An 18,072-nucleotide genomic window follows, 5' to 3' on the forward strand; every position below is an offset into this window, starting at 1 on the left:
TCACTTATGCTGTACTATACCGAAGAATCGAAGTATCTAAAAACAGCGACAATGCCAATATCGCTGATGGCTTTATTTGAAGATATAGCAGAACGTTAATTTCTTAAAGCCTCCTCCCTGCAAAGAAGCTGTAGCTGCTGATGTTGACGCTAAATTCTACTAGGGGACCAAAAGCAAGAACTTAAACGTAATATTAAAAAACCGTAGCAGAAAAAAATATAATTTTGATACAAAAAATGTTCACGGGACGTCAATTTGTATATACTCATCAAATACAGAGCAAATAATAAAAGATTTCTCGAAATTGATATCAGAACCTAAAATACTGAGTATCCACATATTTTAAACGAAAAGAGCGTACTTGATGAATATTAGTGGCGGTCGTTTAACACGAAAGACTGACATGCGACCATGACTTATCCCAAGTTTGGCTGTTTGGGACTGCAGTCATCACAGTTTTTTACTAATATGACTAATTCGAAAGTTTTGTTGTGGCTGTGAACTTAAAAATGATAGCTATTTTTGTGAACATGAATTGTTTTTTTTACACCTACTCCTTAGGCTTCATTGATCCGTTAATTTACCCGAAGAACGGCAAAAACTATTATCACACTTGGAGACCGAAAATTCAAAACACTCAGCCCTTTAGACATAAAAAATGATTATAGATATTATTGTTAAACTAATGCTATTGTATCACACGTAATAGGGAAACCTAAAAATAAACCTTTTCAAAAACACTGTATTAATCACCTAATACAAGCCGAGATAGTGAGGGCCTGTGATTTACCGCCAAATAGTTATCAAAAGTAAAAAGTTTGGCTTGGTATGTATATTTAAAAAATATAGAAAGCCTAATAAATGGGACATTTATCTGGTAACAAAAATTTAATCGAGAAATGTTCCTGAATTGGAAAAAATGTTTATTGCTTGTGGCTGAATTTGACAGATACCATTAGGGCGCTGTTTTTTTTGCTAAAGTTGGGCTTGAGGAATCCGGCACCTGGATACCTTGAGCATCCGGATTTTTTGTTGCTGTTGGGCTGAAGGAATTCGGTGCTTGTGTAGTTTGAGTCTCAGACATGGTGTCTGTATTTTTTGTTAAAAACGGGCTTGAAGAATCCGGTACTTGTGTACTTTGATTCACAGACATATCATCTGGTGTTTGGGAGGAATGTTTAAAATGAGTTTCAGGATAGTCTGCAGGAGCATCTGGGTATTCATTTTCGACTTCTTCCCAGTCAACCTCCATAAGAGATTCTGCTTTCTCTGTTTTATTGTTTTTTCTCTTTTTGATTGCATAGAAAAGTATTAAAGCAATACCTATTATACCCTGAGGCAAGAAAACAGTATTTTATGAATAAAACAACTACGAATCCGCACGATCAAATACTTACTGCGATCGAGACACCAACAGCTATGCCAACTATAGCACCGGAAGTTAATCCTTTGCTTGAAGTATCATTAAAAGAATCTGAAGCTGTATTTGTTGGTCCTATGGTAGCGGGATCAATAAATTTATCGAATAAAGTGATGCTTGAAGGGTTCGCAACGTTTAGGATGAGTAATGTTACAGCAAGTTCAAGGTCGGCCGCTCTACCAAACACAATAAATAACATGCTATCTGTTATTGTAACAGCTAATTTTTTTTACGAATGACGTAAGACATTGACGTTTTGTTTATATGCTACTAGGGTTTCGTACCTGAATGCATTGTTCTGGCTAATATTATGCCGTTGGGTGCTGGAATTGTCTGCTGAGTCCATTGATACATGTCAAGATCCAAAGTGTAACAGTAGTCTGATACGGCTATTTAATATTTATATGCATTAGTCAGTTTGTTTTAGTTAAATGATTGATTCGCTATTACGCCTATCTGCACTCCCGTTTTGTCCACCATATATCAAAACATGTCTTTGTTTAGGTCCCACTAGTTTTACTCTATGAGTTAATACGTTTTACATTGCATTGCTATTAGAGGGTTTTGATTTTAAATCAACTTACCCACTGTAGCCGAGTGTGCATATCGCGGAGATGGTCCTTGACCTTTTAACGTTTGTTCCCCCCAGCTTTTCGTAGTGAGATTGAATGTCATAACTTTATCAAAAAGAAATGGAACTTGACGACCAGTTGTAGGGTTATAACGTGAACCCCCAAAGAAAAAAACAATATTGTTTTTAGAATCAAATATAGCAGCTTGATTGTTAGGAAAAATATTTGTTCTGTTTTTTTCTGAAATGTGAGGTTTCCAAGGCTATAATGGTAGCATATCAATAATCAGTGAATACAATTTATACCATATAAATTAACGTACGTTTTCTGTGTTATTGATGTCTAATATTTCTAGTTCTGGATAACCGATATACCGAACTCCATAATTATTCATATAGCTAGCTGTATTTACACCAGGATAGGTAAAATTATTACCACCACTGTCAACACTGTTTAAACTAGATTTAATATCAAGCGAAACAATATTCGTCAGTTAAGCTTACTCTTCTATGCCCCCATAAAGTACGAAACCATATTCCGGAATATATACCGATGCTGCACTTGAGCTATAGTGGCACATATTTTAGTTTTGAGATATTCTGTTGCGCTCCAGATTGCTACTCACATATTTCTATTTCCAATAGAGGGATCTTTATAATTTTGATAGAAATCCCAAGACATAGTTTCCCCGTTGAAAGATACAGTTTGAGAAGCCCCACCAATTCCACCACCAACTATTAACAAGGTTTTTCCATCTGGGAGTGGTGTAGACTGAGGATTGACTCTTGATTCTATATTTTGACTTTCTGTATTTGCTTCGATACCTGCCCATTTACTAGATAATTCCTCAGGAGTCTTCCCATTAAGTGTAGTAAGATCAAGAACATGCATGCTATTCGTGGTATATCTTGGAACCTTCACAGAACCACCAAAGCAAAATATTTTTTTGGCTAAGTATCCACATGCTAAGCGCTGAATAAGTACCACAAATTTTTACATTATTTCTATATCTCACATGCGCTAATTCTTTGTTCGTTCGAGCTCTGCGCAATCACGTAGCTGGCAGAAGCAAAGAATAAAATCCAAAATTTAATATTTGTTTGTTTCATCTAAACCAGGTTTTTTTAATTGCAATGGCAATTTTTTCTCGATTTATATAGTAAAATAGTAATACGGCTGGAGTCACATGAACTTTAAGTTGCACTTACGTGTTAGGTGACACGGTGTAGATGGAGTGAGACTTGTACATATATAAAAAGTAAAAAACGACAGTTTGTTGAAAGTATTACAATTTATGAGATTGAAAAGTTATTTTGTTCACTTTCATACTAGTTTTAAGTTTGAGGTTCATATATTACGCTTATAAGATCTGGTATCGTACACGAGAAAAAAAAAAAAAAAAAAAAAAAAGCCTATTATTAGACCAAAGAAAACAGAAATAACCCAGGTACAGACTATTCTAAAATCGTCAAAAAAAAAAAAAAAAAAAAAAAAAAAAACGCAATGAGCCCCCAACTGCGACCAGTTAGTTCACACGATGTGTAACTCATGCCCTGTACATTTTAGAGTGTTCTCTATCGGAGTTAAGAAATATTGCAGTGTCGTCAAAGGGTTATTTCTTTGAAATGTCCAGTCTAATTTAATTTGCTTACCTACTGTTGGATTGATGTAAATATTTAAATTAATTTAGTACAACAAATACTTTTAAATTTGACATAATACTAAAGTCTGTGGTTGCACAAGCATTAAAAATATGAACCAACTCACATAAAAAAATCCAGACACCTTAGTACACATGTCTACGTTTGCGTTTATGTTTAGGTGAATCCTTACTTTATTTGGAATTATTCCTTGAACTTTGTCACCGAGGCTTAACTCAGTATAAATCCTAAATTTATTTCGGCTTCCTGATGAAGGTTCTTAGTATACCCTTATCTTGGGATTCTTAAAATAGCTATTAGGTAGTATCTTCGCACACACTTGATGTTTTGCTACTTCAGCAATAATAAGCTAGGTCTCTTTTATCCGCTTGTTATTGAATAGATATAAAATTTGTATCATTCCCACAAATATTATAATCATCAAACTGAAATAGCTACATAGTTTTAAAGCTCTCAAATTAATCTCGGTTATCTTTTGTGTCCATCTTCATTCCGTACATGATTTTTGCGTCACGAACCAAAATTTGGACATAAACACCGTCAAATCCTCTCTGTCATATTTTTAAGTTCTATGGCGAGTATTTTTGTAGCTGCAGTTTCTTCAAACTCTCGTCAATAATTAGATGGTTTTATTAGCAACAGCATCAAATAAAAATTTACAGGCTTGAAGATTTGGACAATGGATCAATGCATACTCTATATAGACGAAGACTAAGTACCTGTTTATGTGATTTATGTGGATATCAAAGCAGTCAATAACTGCTGGTCCAACGATTAATTTCTGAAATGTTTAATTTAAGCCAATATCAGAGAAAACAACAGAGGGCACTGATTGTTGCCCGATACGTATAGCGTACGTAAAAAATGTATAGGAGGTCGCTGGTCTAAAGCTTGTAAATTGTTTGAAAACTTGCGTGGGTCTTTCAAACGTACATATTAAAATTAAAAAATTTTATAACCGCTTTTTTTAAACAAGAGACGTAAATCCCTTTCAACATTTAGTGATGAAGGTGAAATACGTGGTGATCTGGTACATTAGTAGATAGGTTTGACTGTAGCGTCATGTTTTTGTATCTGTATAAAAATATGTCTTTCACTGAAACTTTATGCACAATTCTATATATAATTTCAAATAAAAATCATATCAGTACTTTTTTATACAAAGAAGAATAAACTGCCATTGAAGAACATATACGGTTGACAATGGAGTTTTAAAAATTTGGTCACACGTTCCTCAAAGACTTGCAGCAGCCTTACGTTTGTGCATTATAAAAAGATCCTATCTGTACAAAGTACATTAAGTTCTGTGTTCATATTGTAAGTAAAACGAATGCTGTACGCTTAAAAAAATTCAGGAGTATTGATAATACAAAAATGAAACGATGTGATTTTATTATCATGGGACTATGAAAAAAGAGACATTGCTTCTTGATTGGCGAGTGTATGAGTTGCGAATACTTTAAAGAACATAGAGCACATGTTGTGTATTCATTAAGACCTTTCTTTTTTGTCAACATGTCTGGATTTGAAGTGTAAATAGGTTTCACAAACAAAGCATAAAAATGCTTGATGTTACTCCGACTACAATAAAGCTCTTATTGCAATTTGGATCTCTTGTGATTCTCAGCACATGAACTATCATCAGCATCTTTCTCGGGATCTATTGGAAGGAGGGAGGGAGAGCGTTTAATTTTTTTTAGTCAGTTATTATCAAGAAATAAACAAAACGGAATTACAAAAGCAACCTCCTGATCCAACGTGTTTTTTAGTTGTCCTTAGAGCATTTGCCCAAGATTTACTGATGAGCCTTCTTGCACCCCAATATCCTATGCAAAGATTCAGCGGTACACCCAAACTAACCGCCTCTCGTTCGACCATTTCAAAGGCAATACGTTGCGTACTAATATCAATCGATTTCCATGATTTACAAACATCTTCATTTTTATCCTTCATGTAATTTTTTAAATCGGAAACTACATGGACCATTGTCTTTTGTAATTTATACAGTCGTAAACCTGCTTCTTCATCATCGACATGCATACAATCTTTGGTAATGCGTCGTAGTTCAAACAGTCTATTGTCTTTTTTCTTTTGGTTGTTGACAAGCACTTTGGAAGGTGCAGGAATGCTGCGCATAGAAGACCCAGAATCCTCTGTTGTCATGTTTAGACTGTTGGAATCCATTACTGATTCCTTGAGTCCATTTAATTCACCAAGCATGGTCGCATGACGCTCATCATGACCTGTTAAATCTTTAAGCACTTGCGTCATGACTTTTTGTAAATTTGCTACTTGGCTTTGTAATTCAACAATTTGTTGCTCCATGGCATTATGCTGCATCTTCATTAGTTCGTTTTCTTGTCGTAACAGCTGTAATTCGGTTCTATCATCGTTTGACATTTTATTTAAAGAATAAAAAATTGGTGCAAGGGAAAGAAAAAGGGAAAAAGGGCGGGATAATAAATGTTGTGTGTTATAAAAAAGGGCCAGGGTTTTTTTTTTTTTTTTTTTTTTTTTTTTGATTTATTTGACAAGCAGGAAAACCCGTACGACCCTGGAGCTACCTCTGAGCGATCCAAGAGTTATCTATAATATAATTCAAGATTCATACCATCATGCAGTTCATCTACGAAAGACATGTTTAAAATCACTTTTTACATTCCTTTCCAATCAATATCAACTTACAATCAGCAAGTGTAATGTGATCTTTAAACTCTTTGTACCACTTTTTCAATACGATTTTTCCAGGCTCTGTTCCAATCTGGGCAGCAACCAATTTCTTAAAATCACCTACGAGATCGTTGGGTGCACACTTTACACGCACCTTCTTACCCAATCGATCATTTACCTCCAACTCGATTAGAGTATAACTAGGTTGTGTTCTTATCACTTTCTTCACACCTGGCTAAACACAAACAAGTTAGAATTTCTATGCAGCACCCATTCTATCGTTCTTTACCTTTTCACTAAGTCTAGTTTTTTCTTTGGGTGGACTGCGGGATCTTCTTTTGGCGGGAGATTTAGAACGATCACGACGGTCGTATCTACGAGGAGAGCGATCATCTCTGCTACGACGGAGAGGTGAGCGATCTCTGCTACGACGACGAGGAGGTGAGCGATCGTCTCTGCTACGACGTGGAGGTGAGCGATCTCTGCTGCGACGACGAGGTGAACGATGGGTACGACGAGCTGGTGGTGACTCATCTTTACGTCTTTCTTTACGTTCTTCCTGTGCTACCTCCTTTTCTTCCTTTTCTAATTTGGCTTTAGTGTAAGCGAATCTTTTATTATGTTTAGTCCATTTTTACCTTCGTGCTTCTTGAATTTCAACATGATGTGGTGCTAATCAAAAATCAAAAGAAAAAAAATATTTTTTTATGTAAAGCGGAGTTATGTGAATGACGCGCACGAAGTGGGTTCATAATATTACATTTTTCGAATTAAACCAAGTTCTATTTGCTTTGGATGAGCTTGCATTCAAATCAATTTTACAATAGTAGATTTATTATTTCTCATAAATTAGACTGCTGAAAACGGAATGTTTAGGTTATAATATAGTTGAAGGGACATAAGAATTTAGGCTCCCTCTGGCTTCTGTAATATTGATTGTTCGTCCTTTAAGGCGGATCTATCATAATCGGGAAAACCAGAAACCCAGGTTTTTGCTTTTGGATTTCTAACAGTGTCTGGCTTTTGATATAAGACAGTAGACTCGCTGTCAGGTTTGATAGGTCTATTAATCGTATAACGACTATAGAAACCCAAATGGACTTCCGTCGAGTCCATTTGCGTTTTGGTCTTGTTCCTTTTACGTAACCAGAATACGAGAGCCGCAATAGCAATTAACCCCTGAATATATTCCTTTTGAGAAACAATGTAAAAATCTGATACAATAGTTTTTTTAACCCTTACTATGAATGCGCACCCTACAGAAATGCCAATGGTGGCTCCGGAGCTCAATTTTGAATTTCCCGTTTCAGAGGATTCATCCGAATTTGCATATGTTGAGTTACTGGTAGATCCTGCTATTACATTAAATCTATCCAGTAAAGTAATGCGTGAAGGATCAGTCACGTTAAGCATAATTGGTTCCAGTGTTGCAGTCTTAAGACTATCTCTTCCAAAAACAATAAAAACAGTATCATTGTCTATATTGAGCGCTATACAATGTTATATATTTTAGCATATCGATGATAAACTAGCGTGGTTTTTTACCAGAGTGCTGTGCTCTCAACAGCGGAATTGTATCCGTAACTGATAAATAATGTTGTTTCCATTGATATGTATCCAGATCCAACGTAAAGCAATAATCCGCAACAACTATGATAAACAGTGAATATTTACTGCGCATATTATCAGATCGTACATAAATAAATGTATGTACCTGGACTATAACTACCAGTCTGACCTCCATACAAGAGAACATGCCTTTGATCTGGATCAACTAAAATAATTATGCTACAAAGTTAATATTCTAATCACTAAGGCATAAGACATAGAAGCAAAACAAACAAACTAAAAGCTTACGTAGTGTCACAGAATGGCCTTGTCTTACACTTGGAGCATTTCCTTGTAAGATCTGCTGACCCCACTGACTATTTTTTATATCAAACGTAGTGATGTTTTTAAAGTCGTAGCTAATATCACGAAGGTTTATTGTGTCCCAATAATTGCCTCCGAAATATAGAATACGGCTTGTTTTGTAATCAAAAATGGATTCTTGAAAGCTCGTGAAAGCGTTTGGCAAATTTCTTTGGTTGGGAAAATATGACCATGGCTAATTATTGAGAAGGAATTTAATGAAAGGAAAATAGTTACGCTCACCTAAGGGAAGGAGTAGTTACTTTATCTTACCTGTTCAGGATGGTTGATATTAAAAAAGGTAAGGTTAGTATAACCGATATACTTGAACATGTTGCCTGGATATTCATCATGTCCTATAGTAATGTCGACACCTTTGTATACGTAAGGTACCGAGTGATTGTTATATACCGTCCTACAAATAGTATGATTCAATTATCCATACACCACAAAATAAACAAAAAATACATAAAAAACATACGATTCCTCACCACCGAAAAAACCAACCCCAAACCCAGGTACGTATACAGAAGCAGCGTTATATCTTAATGATAAAGATAAAGTTTTATTATTTTTCCAAAAAGAAAAAAGGAGAAAAAGGAACATTGGAATGAACCACTTACATTTGTCTGTTGCCATATGGATACTCCGCGTAGTTTATAGAACGGTTCCACGTTCTAGTCTCACCGTTAAATATCAGTGTTTGATCTTTCAACATAATATCTCCCGGACCAGAACCCCCACTTATTAACATGGAGTTTCCATCAGGAAGCTGTAAGGTTTGAGCAAACCGTCGGGATTCTAAATTTAATCCTCCTGTATCAGTGCTGATGCTCTCCCATTGTGTGGATAAGTCCTTAGAAGTGCTCCCTTTATATTTTAAAATATCAAGTACGTCTATTCTAACTTCAGTGGTAAGGACATCGTCCTCAGTCGATCCTCCAAAACAATATATTTTCTTGGCTAAATATCCGCATGCTGTGATATACAATGATATACATTTTTTAAATGGATGATCTTATCTAATACTTCAAAAATATCTTACATGCGGAGAATCGAGGGACAACAGCTTGCGATGATGCATGATTGATGGCTGTTATAAATACAAGAAACGAACAGGCTGTAAAATTAAGCCTCATCTGTGTATATTTTGGAAAAAAAAATATTATAATTTTTTTCTTCTCTATTTTTTACAGCTATTTATATTAGTTTTTTAAGATATAAGTGTAACATATGTATTACTTGTTCTTTTTGAAGAACAATAAATGGTCTTATGAATTTCACTTCGGCCGCAGCTTCCTATATTAAGAAGCTTACAAATATAAAAAAGTTGCTTACCTAAAGTTTGAAAATGTTTGACGGCATATGTGTGTACGTATCCTAAACTTTTTTTGCAAAAGCTGAGTGTAATCAGAAGATCATTTTAGTGTGTGAAAAGCCCTCAGCCACTATACTTCTAAATAAGGTATGAAAAGCACAAATACTGAGTAAAATAAACAGGGGCACATTGGTCATATCTTGTCGTTCGTATTTGACATTACGAAACAGATTTAAATACCATTTTATAAAAGTATAAGAAAAATTGTGTTATAGAAAATACTACGCAGGTCTAACTCTGAAGAAGTTTAAGGAGTATACCAAAGATAGATTTATTTATATTATTTAATCGATGCACCATAAATACTGAAAGATGTCATAAGTTTCGGCTGCAAATGCAGTCCGTTATTTCATTTGCGTTAAATCCTCTTGATTTAAATGTTATCAATCAACTTTTTACTAATTTTTAATGTCCATTAGTAGTTATGACGTTCTTGAAATGAGGGCATTATATGACTCCAAATTTACCTTACCGCTACATATCCTTTTTACACTGAACCATCTAAGCAGTTTCAAAACTACGTGGATGTTATAAATATTTTAATACATTATAATTCTTTTGCTCATTGATAAACTCTCTTTAAAGGACAACTTTATCAAAAGTAGCTAGGCTCATGTAACACAGGCGTTTAGTATAATTCTAGTTAGCGTAAAAAGGTAATATTTCTTATTTTGTCTGACAACTGCCCATATCTCTCTTGAATTTGGCTTTTCTCCAAAAACTTTTTTCGAACATCTAATATTTATGTGTATTAGACAATGTCTGACAGTAACAAACGCTTTTATAAGAAATTAAACAAAATTGACTATTTCGTTTTGGAAACAATAAAATTATTATATTTTTAAAAAAGATTGATAAATTAGAGAGCTGAAGCTTTGGATTCATCGATGGAATGTTTGAATTGTAATATAGGTGGAAGGAGGAGGAGGAGGAGGAGGATGAATTATGATCCATCAGGCTTTTGTATCGAGTGATCCTTATTCACGACAGGTGACTCATCAACAAAATCAGGAATTTGGGGTTTTAAAGGCGGATTGTTAGCAACATTTGGTTTTTCTTGCGGAATCGAAGAAAATTCTTCAGCTGGTTTGACAGTAGGCGTATCAGCATAATTTAAATCAATCGCGTCCCAATCAACCTCCATAGTCTCCATTTGCTTTTTGGCCTTATTTCTTTTACGGATCCACAACACGAGAGCTGCAATTGCAATTAAACCCTAATAATAAAAGACGTTTTTTAAAAATACGATAAAAATACAATGGAATGGTAGCAATACTTACTGCAGCGGTACATCCAACAGAAATGCCGATGGTTGCACCAGAGCTCAATTTTGGCTTTGGTGTATCTGGGGTTTCAGTAGAATTTGTGTTGGAGGGTTTAACAGGGTTCGAATCCGTTGAGTTACTGACAATATCTGGTGGTATAATATATTTATCCAATAAGGTAATACGTGCAGGATCGGTAACATTAAGCATGATGGGTACCAATGTTGCATTTTTAGTGTCGTCTCTTCCAAAAACAATAAAAACCGTGTCGTTGTTTATAGTAAGCGCTACACAGTGTTATTTATCTTAGCATGTCGATTATCAATTAATCATTAGAATATTTACCAGAATGTTCTGTCCTCAATAGCAGAACTCCAGGTTCGGCTTGTAAATCATGTTTTGTCCACTGAAACGTATCCAGATCTAACGTAAAGCAGTAATCCGAAACAGCTATTTTAAACTAATTATTAATATCAGTGTATATATTTAGACTTAATAATAACCTATACCTGCTGTTGTACCAGCACCCTGACCTCCATAGAGAAGAACATGTCGTTGACTAGGATTGACTGTAATAATTTTTTAATGCAAAAAGTCATTATTCTACGTACATGCATGTGTAGTACATGAATAAAAAAGAAAAAGGGCTTACGCAATGTTACAGAATGACCGGATCTTGGCGTCGGTGGTGTTCCTTGCAAAAGCTGTTGACCCCACTGGCTATTTTGCATATCGAAGGTCATGACATTCTGGAGGTCATAAAATTTTTCATCAAATGTTGTTGTGTTCAGATAAGCACCTCCAAAAAATAAAATGATGTTGGTTTTGGGATCAAAAATGGGTTGTTGATAACTTGTGAATCCATCTGGCAAGTTTTTTTGGTTGGGAAAAGATGACCAAGGCTAATAACAATAATGTTTAAGAGGGATCTTCAGTTACAAACTTTTTAATGTCCTGTCATTATATCTGACATATTACCTGTTCTGGTCGGTTGATATCCAAAAATGTAAGATTGGAATAACCGATAAACTGAAAACTTGCTCCTGGAAAACCCATGTCTGGAATAGTAACTCCCTTATAAACATACGGTATGGTGTGATTGTTATTGCCGAGCCTAAAAAGAGTGTAATTCAATACTCTGTGCATCACAAAATAAATCAAACAACGTTACGCTTCAGTGCCACCAAAAAACCCAACTCCGTATCCAGGGACGTATACAGAGGCAGCGTAATAGCTATGATAAAATAGAAAGATCAATGTTTTGCCCTTTTTTTAAAAAAAAATTCCTTTTGTGTACGTGGCTTACATCTGTCTACTTCCATATGGATATTCTACATAATTTTCGGAACGGTTCCATGATCTAGTCTCGCCGTTAAAGATAAGAGTTTGATCCTTTAAGGCAACATCTGTGGAACTAAAGCCCCCGCTAATTAACATAGATTTTCCGTCAGGATATTGCATGGTTTGAGTGTTTCTTCTCGATTCTAATGTAACTGTTGTTGTATCGGTTACGATCATCTCCCATTGGCTGGTTAATTCCTTGGATGTGCTTCCATTATAATTAGCGATATCAAGTACGTTCATCGTGGCCTCAGTGGTAAGAACATCGATAGTTGACAGCCCTCCCAAGCAATAGATTTTTTTGGCTAAATAACCGCATGCTTTTGATATGCAATGGTGTGCATTTTTTGTTTTTTTTTAAAATAAATGTTTTATTTTTTTTCAAAACGAAATTACTACTTACATGCAGCATATTTAGGAACAACAGCTTGGGATGACGTATATTTAACAGCCGTTGTCAAGAAAAATATTGAAACGACTGCAAGATTAAACTTCATACTTTTTTTGGGGTAGAAAGGAAACAGGCGATCGTAATATCTTTTTTCCTCAAGTATTTATAGTAAAGTGAAAAGAGTACAAGTGTAACATATGTATTACCAGTCCTTTTATAGATGAAAACTTTATATTTTATTATAGTTTTCTATAGTTTGCTGGCTATTTATCTATTTAATAATATCTGAAAGTAGAGATCTTATACATACGTATTGTGTTACTCGAATACAGGTATATCATCTGAGAATTACACATCAAGTTAAACTTAGTGTCTACATATCTCTTTCTGTTACCTCTCACATTCATGTTGCACACGTCTTGAAACGCATTTTGTTCCCGGAGCATGTTAAAATAATGTAGAAATCCACTTCACGTTTTTGTCAATGAGCATAAAAATAAGTTTAACGTTATGCTTAATAAATATGTCATACATTATTAATCAATACTCAATTGAGAAAATGCTTTTGTTTAAATGACTTTGGGCACCTGTAAAATGGTAAATGTTTTTGTACCATGTTACATCATCTCATGATTAATTTTTTTAAGTGTGCAGATTCTCATAGTTTAATCTTGTTAACTCTTTTATTTTACGCCGTCTTCATTCAATATGACTGATTATAAATTTCTGCGTATTTGATAGCCTGTCTATAACTACCTTATTTCTGGCGAGAGGTGATTCCTTTTCAAGTATACCCACCGATGTTTGCAGCTACTTATACTTGATATGCGGGCAATTATTTTGTATTTAAAAGAAATGCTATATGTTAATAATTTTAATATGGAGGCTCTGCTTCATTCAGTCTTATGTAGAACAGCTTTTGATCAGATATATACAAATTTGACTTTTAGTTTAGTAAACGAGGAAAACAGATACATCATATAGAAGTGGTATACAATTATTAGCCCAACACTATATGATATGCAATGCCAAAGAGGGAGGAAGCTAAGAGTTGTTTCTATTGGCTCTATGTTCAATGTTGCCATCTTCATTATGTTGGCTATAAAAAGGAGCAGTTTTTTTCTCTATTTTCTTTCTTTAATCATTGTGCCGTATGATTGTTTATTGAGAAATATGTAAAACGAAAATGTAAATTCAATTTCAGAACCGAAGGATCAGGCTATCTTCCACATTCTTTATTCGGTTGCTTTATTATCCATAATCCAAAAAGCTTGGGGTGACTTCTTTGTGTATTTTTTTCTTTGTTTTCCCAGTTGTATAAAAACCGTTAATTTCTCTCCTATGCGGGTCATTTTTTTTTTTTCAATTTACAGCACACTTTTTTCTTAAATTAATCACTTTTCAATTAAACAAGTCTTAAGTGAAATATTTTAGCACATATTAGTGCGAAGAAAACATTTGTATCTAACTAATGTTTGAAATATAAGAAAAAAATTGTAGCATTAAATCGGAAATGATCTTAGACAGAACGCTATCTAGCTGGCATTTTGAAAGAATGAACGACCTTTGATATGGAATGATTGTGCATTGGCTGCTGTAATAAGAGAAAGGAGATGAAATAATACCCTAGATAAATTCGCATTGACTCTTTCAAGGAGATGTAAAAACAGAAAGTATCTGAATCGTCATGTTGTGATGCCAAAGAAAAAGGGGGGTACGAAACACAACAGGAACTGCGTTATGTGTTGGAGGAAGGCGTGTATACCGTTTTATAAACGAAAAACTTCTATTATGCCTATTCCACCTATCAGGAAGCATCATTGCGTTTCAGTTTCAATAAAGTAGTTAATAAAAATACAGTTGTAATTTGTTTGCCCGTTTGATTAAGGTGGTTTAAGCATCGTATTCTTAAAAATATATGGCGTTTCTGACAAAGCATAATTTAATTTCTTATTAAACAGTGTGCTATTTATTGCCTTTGATGTGCTATAATAGCGGCAAACAAACAGGAGTTTCTAAATTAGTTAAACTTGGTCGCTTCTGATTCATTAGACCAAATGAAAGAATCGAGGGCTATCGACATGTAGAAACTTGAATCACGCTCTCTAACCTGCCATAAGTGTACCAATTAGAGAATCAATTTAATTCTCGAAATAAATTTTAATTATCTGACGTATTGGGATCATGTTATTTTGCGTCCCTCAATTAATGGAATATTTTATATGTATGTCGCGAATAAACTAACTTTTATTAATAGTCTATCCAACGATCTGAAGATTGTTTAACATAGCTGGTTTTTTATACATTGGTCTCAGTTCACACGACTTGCCTTGTAATTATCAGGAACGTCTGGGCGCTGTACCTTTGTCTCACTCTGTGTTCTTAAGGCACTTGAGGAATCTGGTGTTTGTGTAGTTTCATTTTCGGATATACCATCTGGTAGCTGAGAGGAGTATCTGAAATGACCTTCGGGATAGTGTGTAGGAGGTGCTTCCGCGTATTTGTTTTCTAACTCATCCCAGTTAACCTCCATAAGAGAGTCCTCTTTTAACTTTTCTTTTTCTCTTTCCTTTTCAACTCTTTTCTTGTTCTTTTTCTTTATGATACAAAAAATTATGGTAGCAATAGCTATCAAACCCTTGAATAAGAAAATAGGAAATAATTAAAATCCGACGACTTTAACACCTCATGCTCCTTAATACTTACTGCAACAGAGATACCAACAGCGATGCCAATTATAGCACCAGAGGTCAACCCTTTTTTTGAAGCATCAGCGAGGTATGTTGTACTGTTAGAATTTGGGGTTGTTTCAGAAGTGGGTTGAGATGTTGTATTTGCTGGTACAACAGAAGCGGGATCAATAAATGTATCAAATAAAGTGATGTTTAAAGGATCTGTAACGTTCAGTATGAATAGTTTTTCGGCCAACTTAATTTCGGTTTCTACACCATACACTATAAACAACATGTTGTCGGTTATAGTAACAGCTTTTGTTTTTTTTTAAAAAAAAACAGTTAAATACAGAATACATATAAGTCATGCGTGCTTTATCGATTGTCTGTACTTTGTACCTGAATGCTTGGTTCTGGCCAAAACCACACCAGTTGATGCTGGAATTGTCTGCTGGGTCCATTGATAAGTGTCAAGATCTAAAACATAGCAGTAATCGGATAAAGCTAATATGCGGTTTTTTAGAGCCGTTAGTTGATTTATGATCGTCATCAAGTGAGATATTGATATGCTAATTACGTCTCTTTGAGTCCTCATTTTGTCCACCGTATATGAGAACATGTCTTTTATCTGGGCCCACTGAATTGATAAAACAGGTTAACATTCTACTTTTAAAATCAAAAGTGTGTGGCTCTACAAAAACAAATAGGTACTCACCCACATTGGCCGAGTGTCCATATCGTGGAGATGGTCCTTGTCCGTTTAAGTTTTGTACCCCCCAGTTTTTGGTCGTAAAATTGAATGTAATTGCTGTATCAAAAGTAAATAGACTTTGCAAAGTATTTGTAGCGTCAGGATGTGAGCCGCCAAAGAAAAAGACAGCGTTGTTTTTAGCATCAAATATTGCTGCTTGACGGTTAGGGAAAATGTTGGGTACGTTATTTCCTGAAATACTAGGTCTCCAAGGCTAATCTTAATAGTAATTAATATTTCAATGTTGCTTATATTATATCAATTTTGGTTTTCTTTTTACATTTCCTGTGTTTCTAATGTCCAACGCTTCTAGCTTTGTGTATCCAATGAACCGTTGTTGCAGACCATCGTCTATATAGTTTGTTGCATTTATGCCAGGATAAGTAAAATTATTATTGTAATTCCTGTTCATATCAAATTTAGTTGTCTTTTGATAAATCAATAATTATAGTTTAAAAACTCACACTTCTAGGCCTCCATAAAGCACAAAACCGTATTCGGGAACATACACTGAAGCCGCATTTGAGCTGAGAAATGGGATTTTAATGTCAGTTTTTTTTTTTGTGGACAATAGCAGATAGAAAAACAGTACTCACATTTGCCTATTGCCAAAAGAGGAATCTTCAAAATTTGGATAAAAGTCCCAAGACAGAGTCTCACCATTGAAGGATAAAGTCTGAGGTATGCCAGATGCGTTTCCTGAAATGTCGCCACCGACTATCAACAAGGTTTTTCCATCCGGAAGTTGCGTAGACTGAGGATTACTTCTGGGAAGTATATTTTGATTTTCTGTATTTGTGTAGAGTCTCACCCACTTTGTAGCTAACTCATCGGTGGTCTTCCCGCTGTACATTGTAAGATCAAGGATAGACATTGCGTCTGACGGAATACCTGTTGAGATCTTTACAGCACCCCCAAAACAAAATATTTTTTTTACCAAGTAACCACATGCTAGTGAAGCATTATATGTGAATACCTTGGCTTTTATAAAAAAAGAAATAAATTCTTACATGCACTAAATCTAGCGTCAGAAGCTACCTGTGCTATTACAGAGTTGGTGGTAGCTAATAATAAAAGCCAAAATTTTATATTGAGTCGCTTCATATGCAACAAAAATGTAGATAATTTTTAAGAATGGCGCTTTCGATGTCTTTTTTTTTTTCATAGTATTTATAGTAAAATGGCAAAGCCAATGTGTCACATGTAATCTAAGTTGTGAGACTTGTATATAAGAATGGAAAAGTGTATTCCACAAGTGAATTTACTTCATCTGTTGTATATTTCATTCTTAATTGTTATAAATTTGCCACATGCACTCACAGAATGTCGTTTTAAAGAAAATGGGGTTTCTATGTTCATTTAAAACATGTCAAAAAAATGAGAAAAAAAGGGGGATACTATAACAGCCATAAAATAGTGACACAATTGTCACAATAAAGTTGTACAACAAAAATTTAGTCCACATATTATACTAAAAACAGCAAAATGCTTTACGTTTTTGGATTTATTTAAGGGAGATCATTGCCAAAGATTTGCACATTACCCGAGAAGCTATTCACAGTTTTACCTTGTCTAATTGCGCTATGTATAGGCATATTAAAACCAGAAAAAAAATCACAATTTTACCTTCATCAACGTTTTAATTACTAGGACATTTTACCCAAAATCCATGTAATTGAACTTCTCCGCTCTTTTCATAATCATTTATCCACTGAAAAATCGGCGTAGTATTTATGCGTCAGACAAAATCCATACAATAGGAGGAAGAACAACCCAATCATTGAGATTTTCTATAGACACTCGTCTTCATACTGATTAACACGAAGTGATTCAGGATATATCACAAATAACAAAAAAAAAAGTTTAATGCCTACATTGCGAATACGAGGGGTCATTTTATTTAAAGATGTTTTATATTTTTGGAAGCCTCTTGTCAATTCAATCGTACAAGTTGCGGCCAGCTCGAGATGATATATCTCAATGGCATTTTACTACTAAACATTGAATTCTCTTTGGGCGGAACTGAACGACTTTCGGTAA

General features: G+C 34.7%; 6 protein-coding genes across 6 annotated transcripts; all 6 read right to left on the reverse strand.

Moving 5' to 3' along the window:
• Positions 1-558: 558 nt before the first annotated feature.
• EV154DRAFT_501098 (uncharacterized protein) lies at positions 559-3,103 on the reverse strand (the record flags this gene model as incomplete). The annotated part of the gene is made up of 10 exons (XM_051600660.1): positions 559-643; positions 728-1,333; positions 1,398-1,639; positions 1,705-1,809; positions 1,871-1,930; positions 2,005-2,254; positions 2,315-2,441; positions 2,496-2,558; positions 2,618-2,957; positions 3,008-3,103. Coding segments are annotated over 9 exons (1,661 nt in total), but the record flags the coding sequence as incomplete, so codon positions are not given.
• Positions 3,104-5,013: 1,910 nt separating this feature from the next.
• EV154DRAFT_501103 (uncharacterized protein) lies at positions 5,014-6,074 on the reverse strand. The gene is made up of 2 exons (XM_051600661.1): positions 5,399-6,074; positions 5,014-5,313 (listed from the first exon to the last, which is right to left on the reverse strand). Exons 1-2 carry the CDS (start codon positions 6,051-6,053, stop codon positions 5,249-5,251), a joined length of 720 nt encoding a protein of 239 aa, XP_051460076.1. The 5' UTR covers positions 6,054-6,074; the 3' UTR covers positions 5,014-5,248.
• Positions 6,075-7,023, reverse strand: EV154DRAFT_501107 (ubiquitin-related domain-containing protein). Its single transcript, XM_051600662.1, has 4 exons — positions 6,962-7,023; positions 6,613-6,908; positions 6,339-6,558; positions 6,075-6,279 (listed from the first exon to the last, which is right to left on the reverse strand). The coding sequence occupies exons 1-4, from the start codon at positions 6,984-6,986 to the stop codon at positions 6,236-6,238; spliced, it is 585 nt and encodes a 194-aa protein (XP_051460077.1). The 5' UTR covers positions 6,987-7,023; the 3' UTR covers positions 6,075-6,235.
• Positions 7,024-7,084: 61 nt separating this feature from the next.
• On the reverse strand, positions 7,085-9,386 carry EV154DRAFT_501113 (uncharacterized protein). The gene is made up of 9 exons (XM_051600663.1): positions 9,280-9,386; positions 8,858-9,212; positions 8,716-8,778; positions 8,508-8,649; positions 8,181-8,430; positions 8,038-8,097; positions 7,869-7,973; positions 7,566-7,813; positions 7,085-7,502 (listed from the first exon to the last, which is right to left on the reverse strand). The coding sequence occupies exons 1-9, from the start codon at positions 9,371-9,373 to the stop codon at positions 7,230-7,232; spliced, it is 1,590 nt and encodes a 529-aa protein (XP_051460078.1). The 5' UTR covers positions 9,374-9,386; the 3' UTR covers positions 7,085-7,229.
• A 1,169-nt stretch (positions 9,387-10,555) lies between these two features.
• On the reverse strand, positions 10,556-12,773 carry EV154DRAFT_600713 (uncharacterized protein; the record flags this gene model as incomplete). Its single annotated transcript, XM_051607183.1, has 9 exons — positions 12,622-12,773; positions 12,184-12,538; positions 12,049-12,111; positions 11,856-11,991; positions 11,530-11,779; positions 11,387-11,446; positions 11,223-11,327; positions 10,893-11,164; positions 10,556-10,828 (listed from the first exon to the last, which is right to left on the reverse strand). Exons 1-9 carry the CDS (start codon positions 12,713-12,715, stop codon positions 10,556-10,558), a joined length of 1,608 nt encoding a protein of 535 aa, XP_051460079.1. The 5' UTR covers positions 12,716-12,773.
• A 2,005-nt stretch (positions 12,774-14,778) lies between these two features.
• On the reverse strand, positions 14,779-17,162 carry EV154DRAFT_600714 (uncharacterized protein). Its single transcript, XM_051607184.1, has 9 exons — positions 17,043-17,162; positions 16,629-16,983; positions 16,497-16,559; positions 16,313-16,436; positions 15,997-16,246; positions 15,859-15,918; positions 15,681-15,785; positions 15,316-15,596; positions 14,779-15,247 (listed from the first exon to the last, which is right to left on the reverse strand). The coding sequence occupies exons 1-9, from the start codon at positions 17,134-17,136 to the stop codon at positions 14,921-14,923; spliced, it is 1,659 nt and encodes a 552-aa protein (XP_051460080.1). The 5' UTR covers positions 17,137-17,162; the 3' UTR covers positions 14,779-14,920.
• Positions 17,163-18,072: the final 910 nt, after the last annotated feature.

This window comes from Mucor mucedo (genome assembly GCF_025094135.1).
Source record: "Mucor mucedo strain NRRL 3635 chromosome Unknown EV154scaffold_23, whole genome shotgun sequence".
Classification (NCBI taxonomy): Eukaryota; Fungi; Mucoromycota; class Mucoromycetes; order Mucorales; family Mucoraceae; genus Mucor; species Mucor mucedo.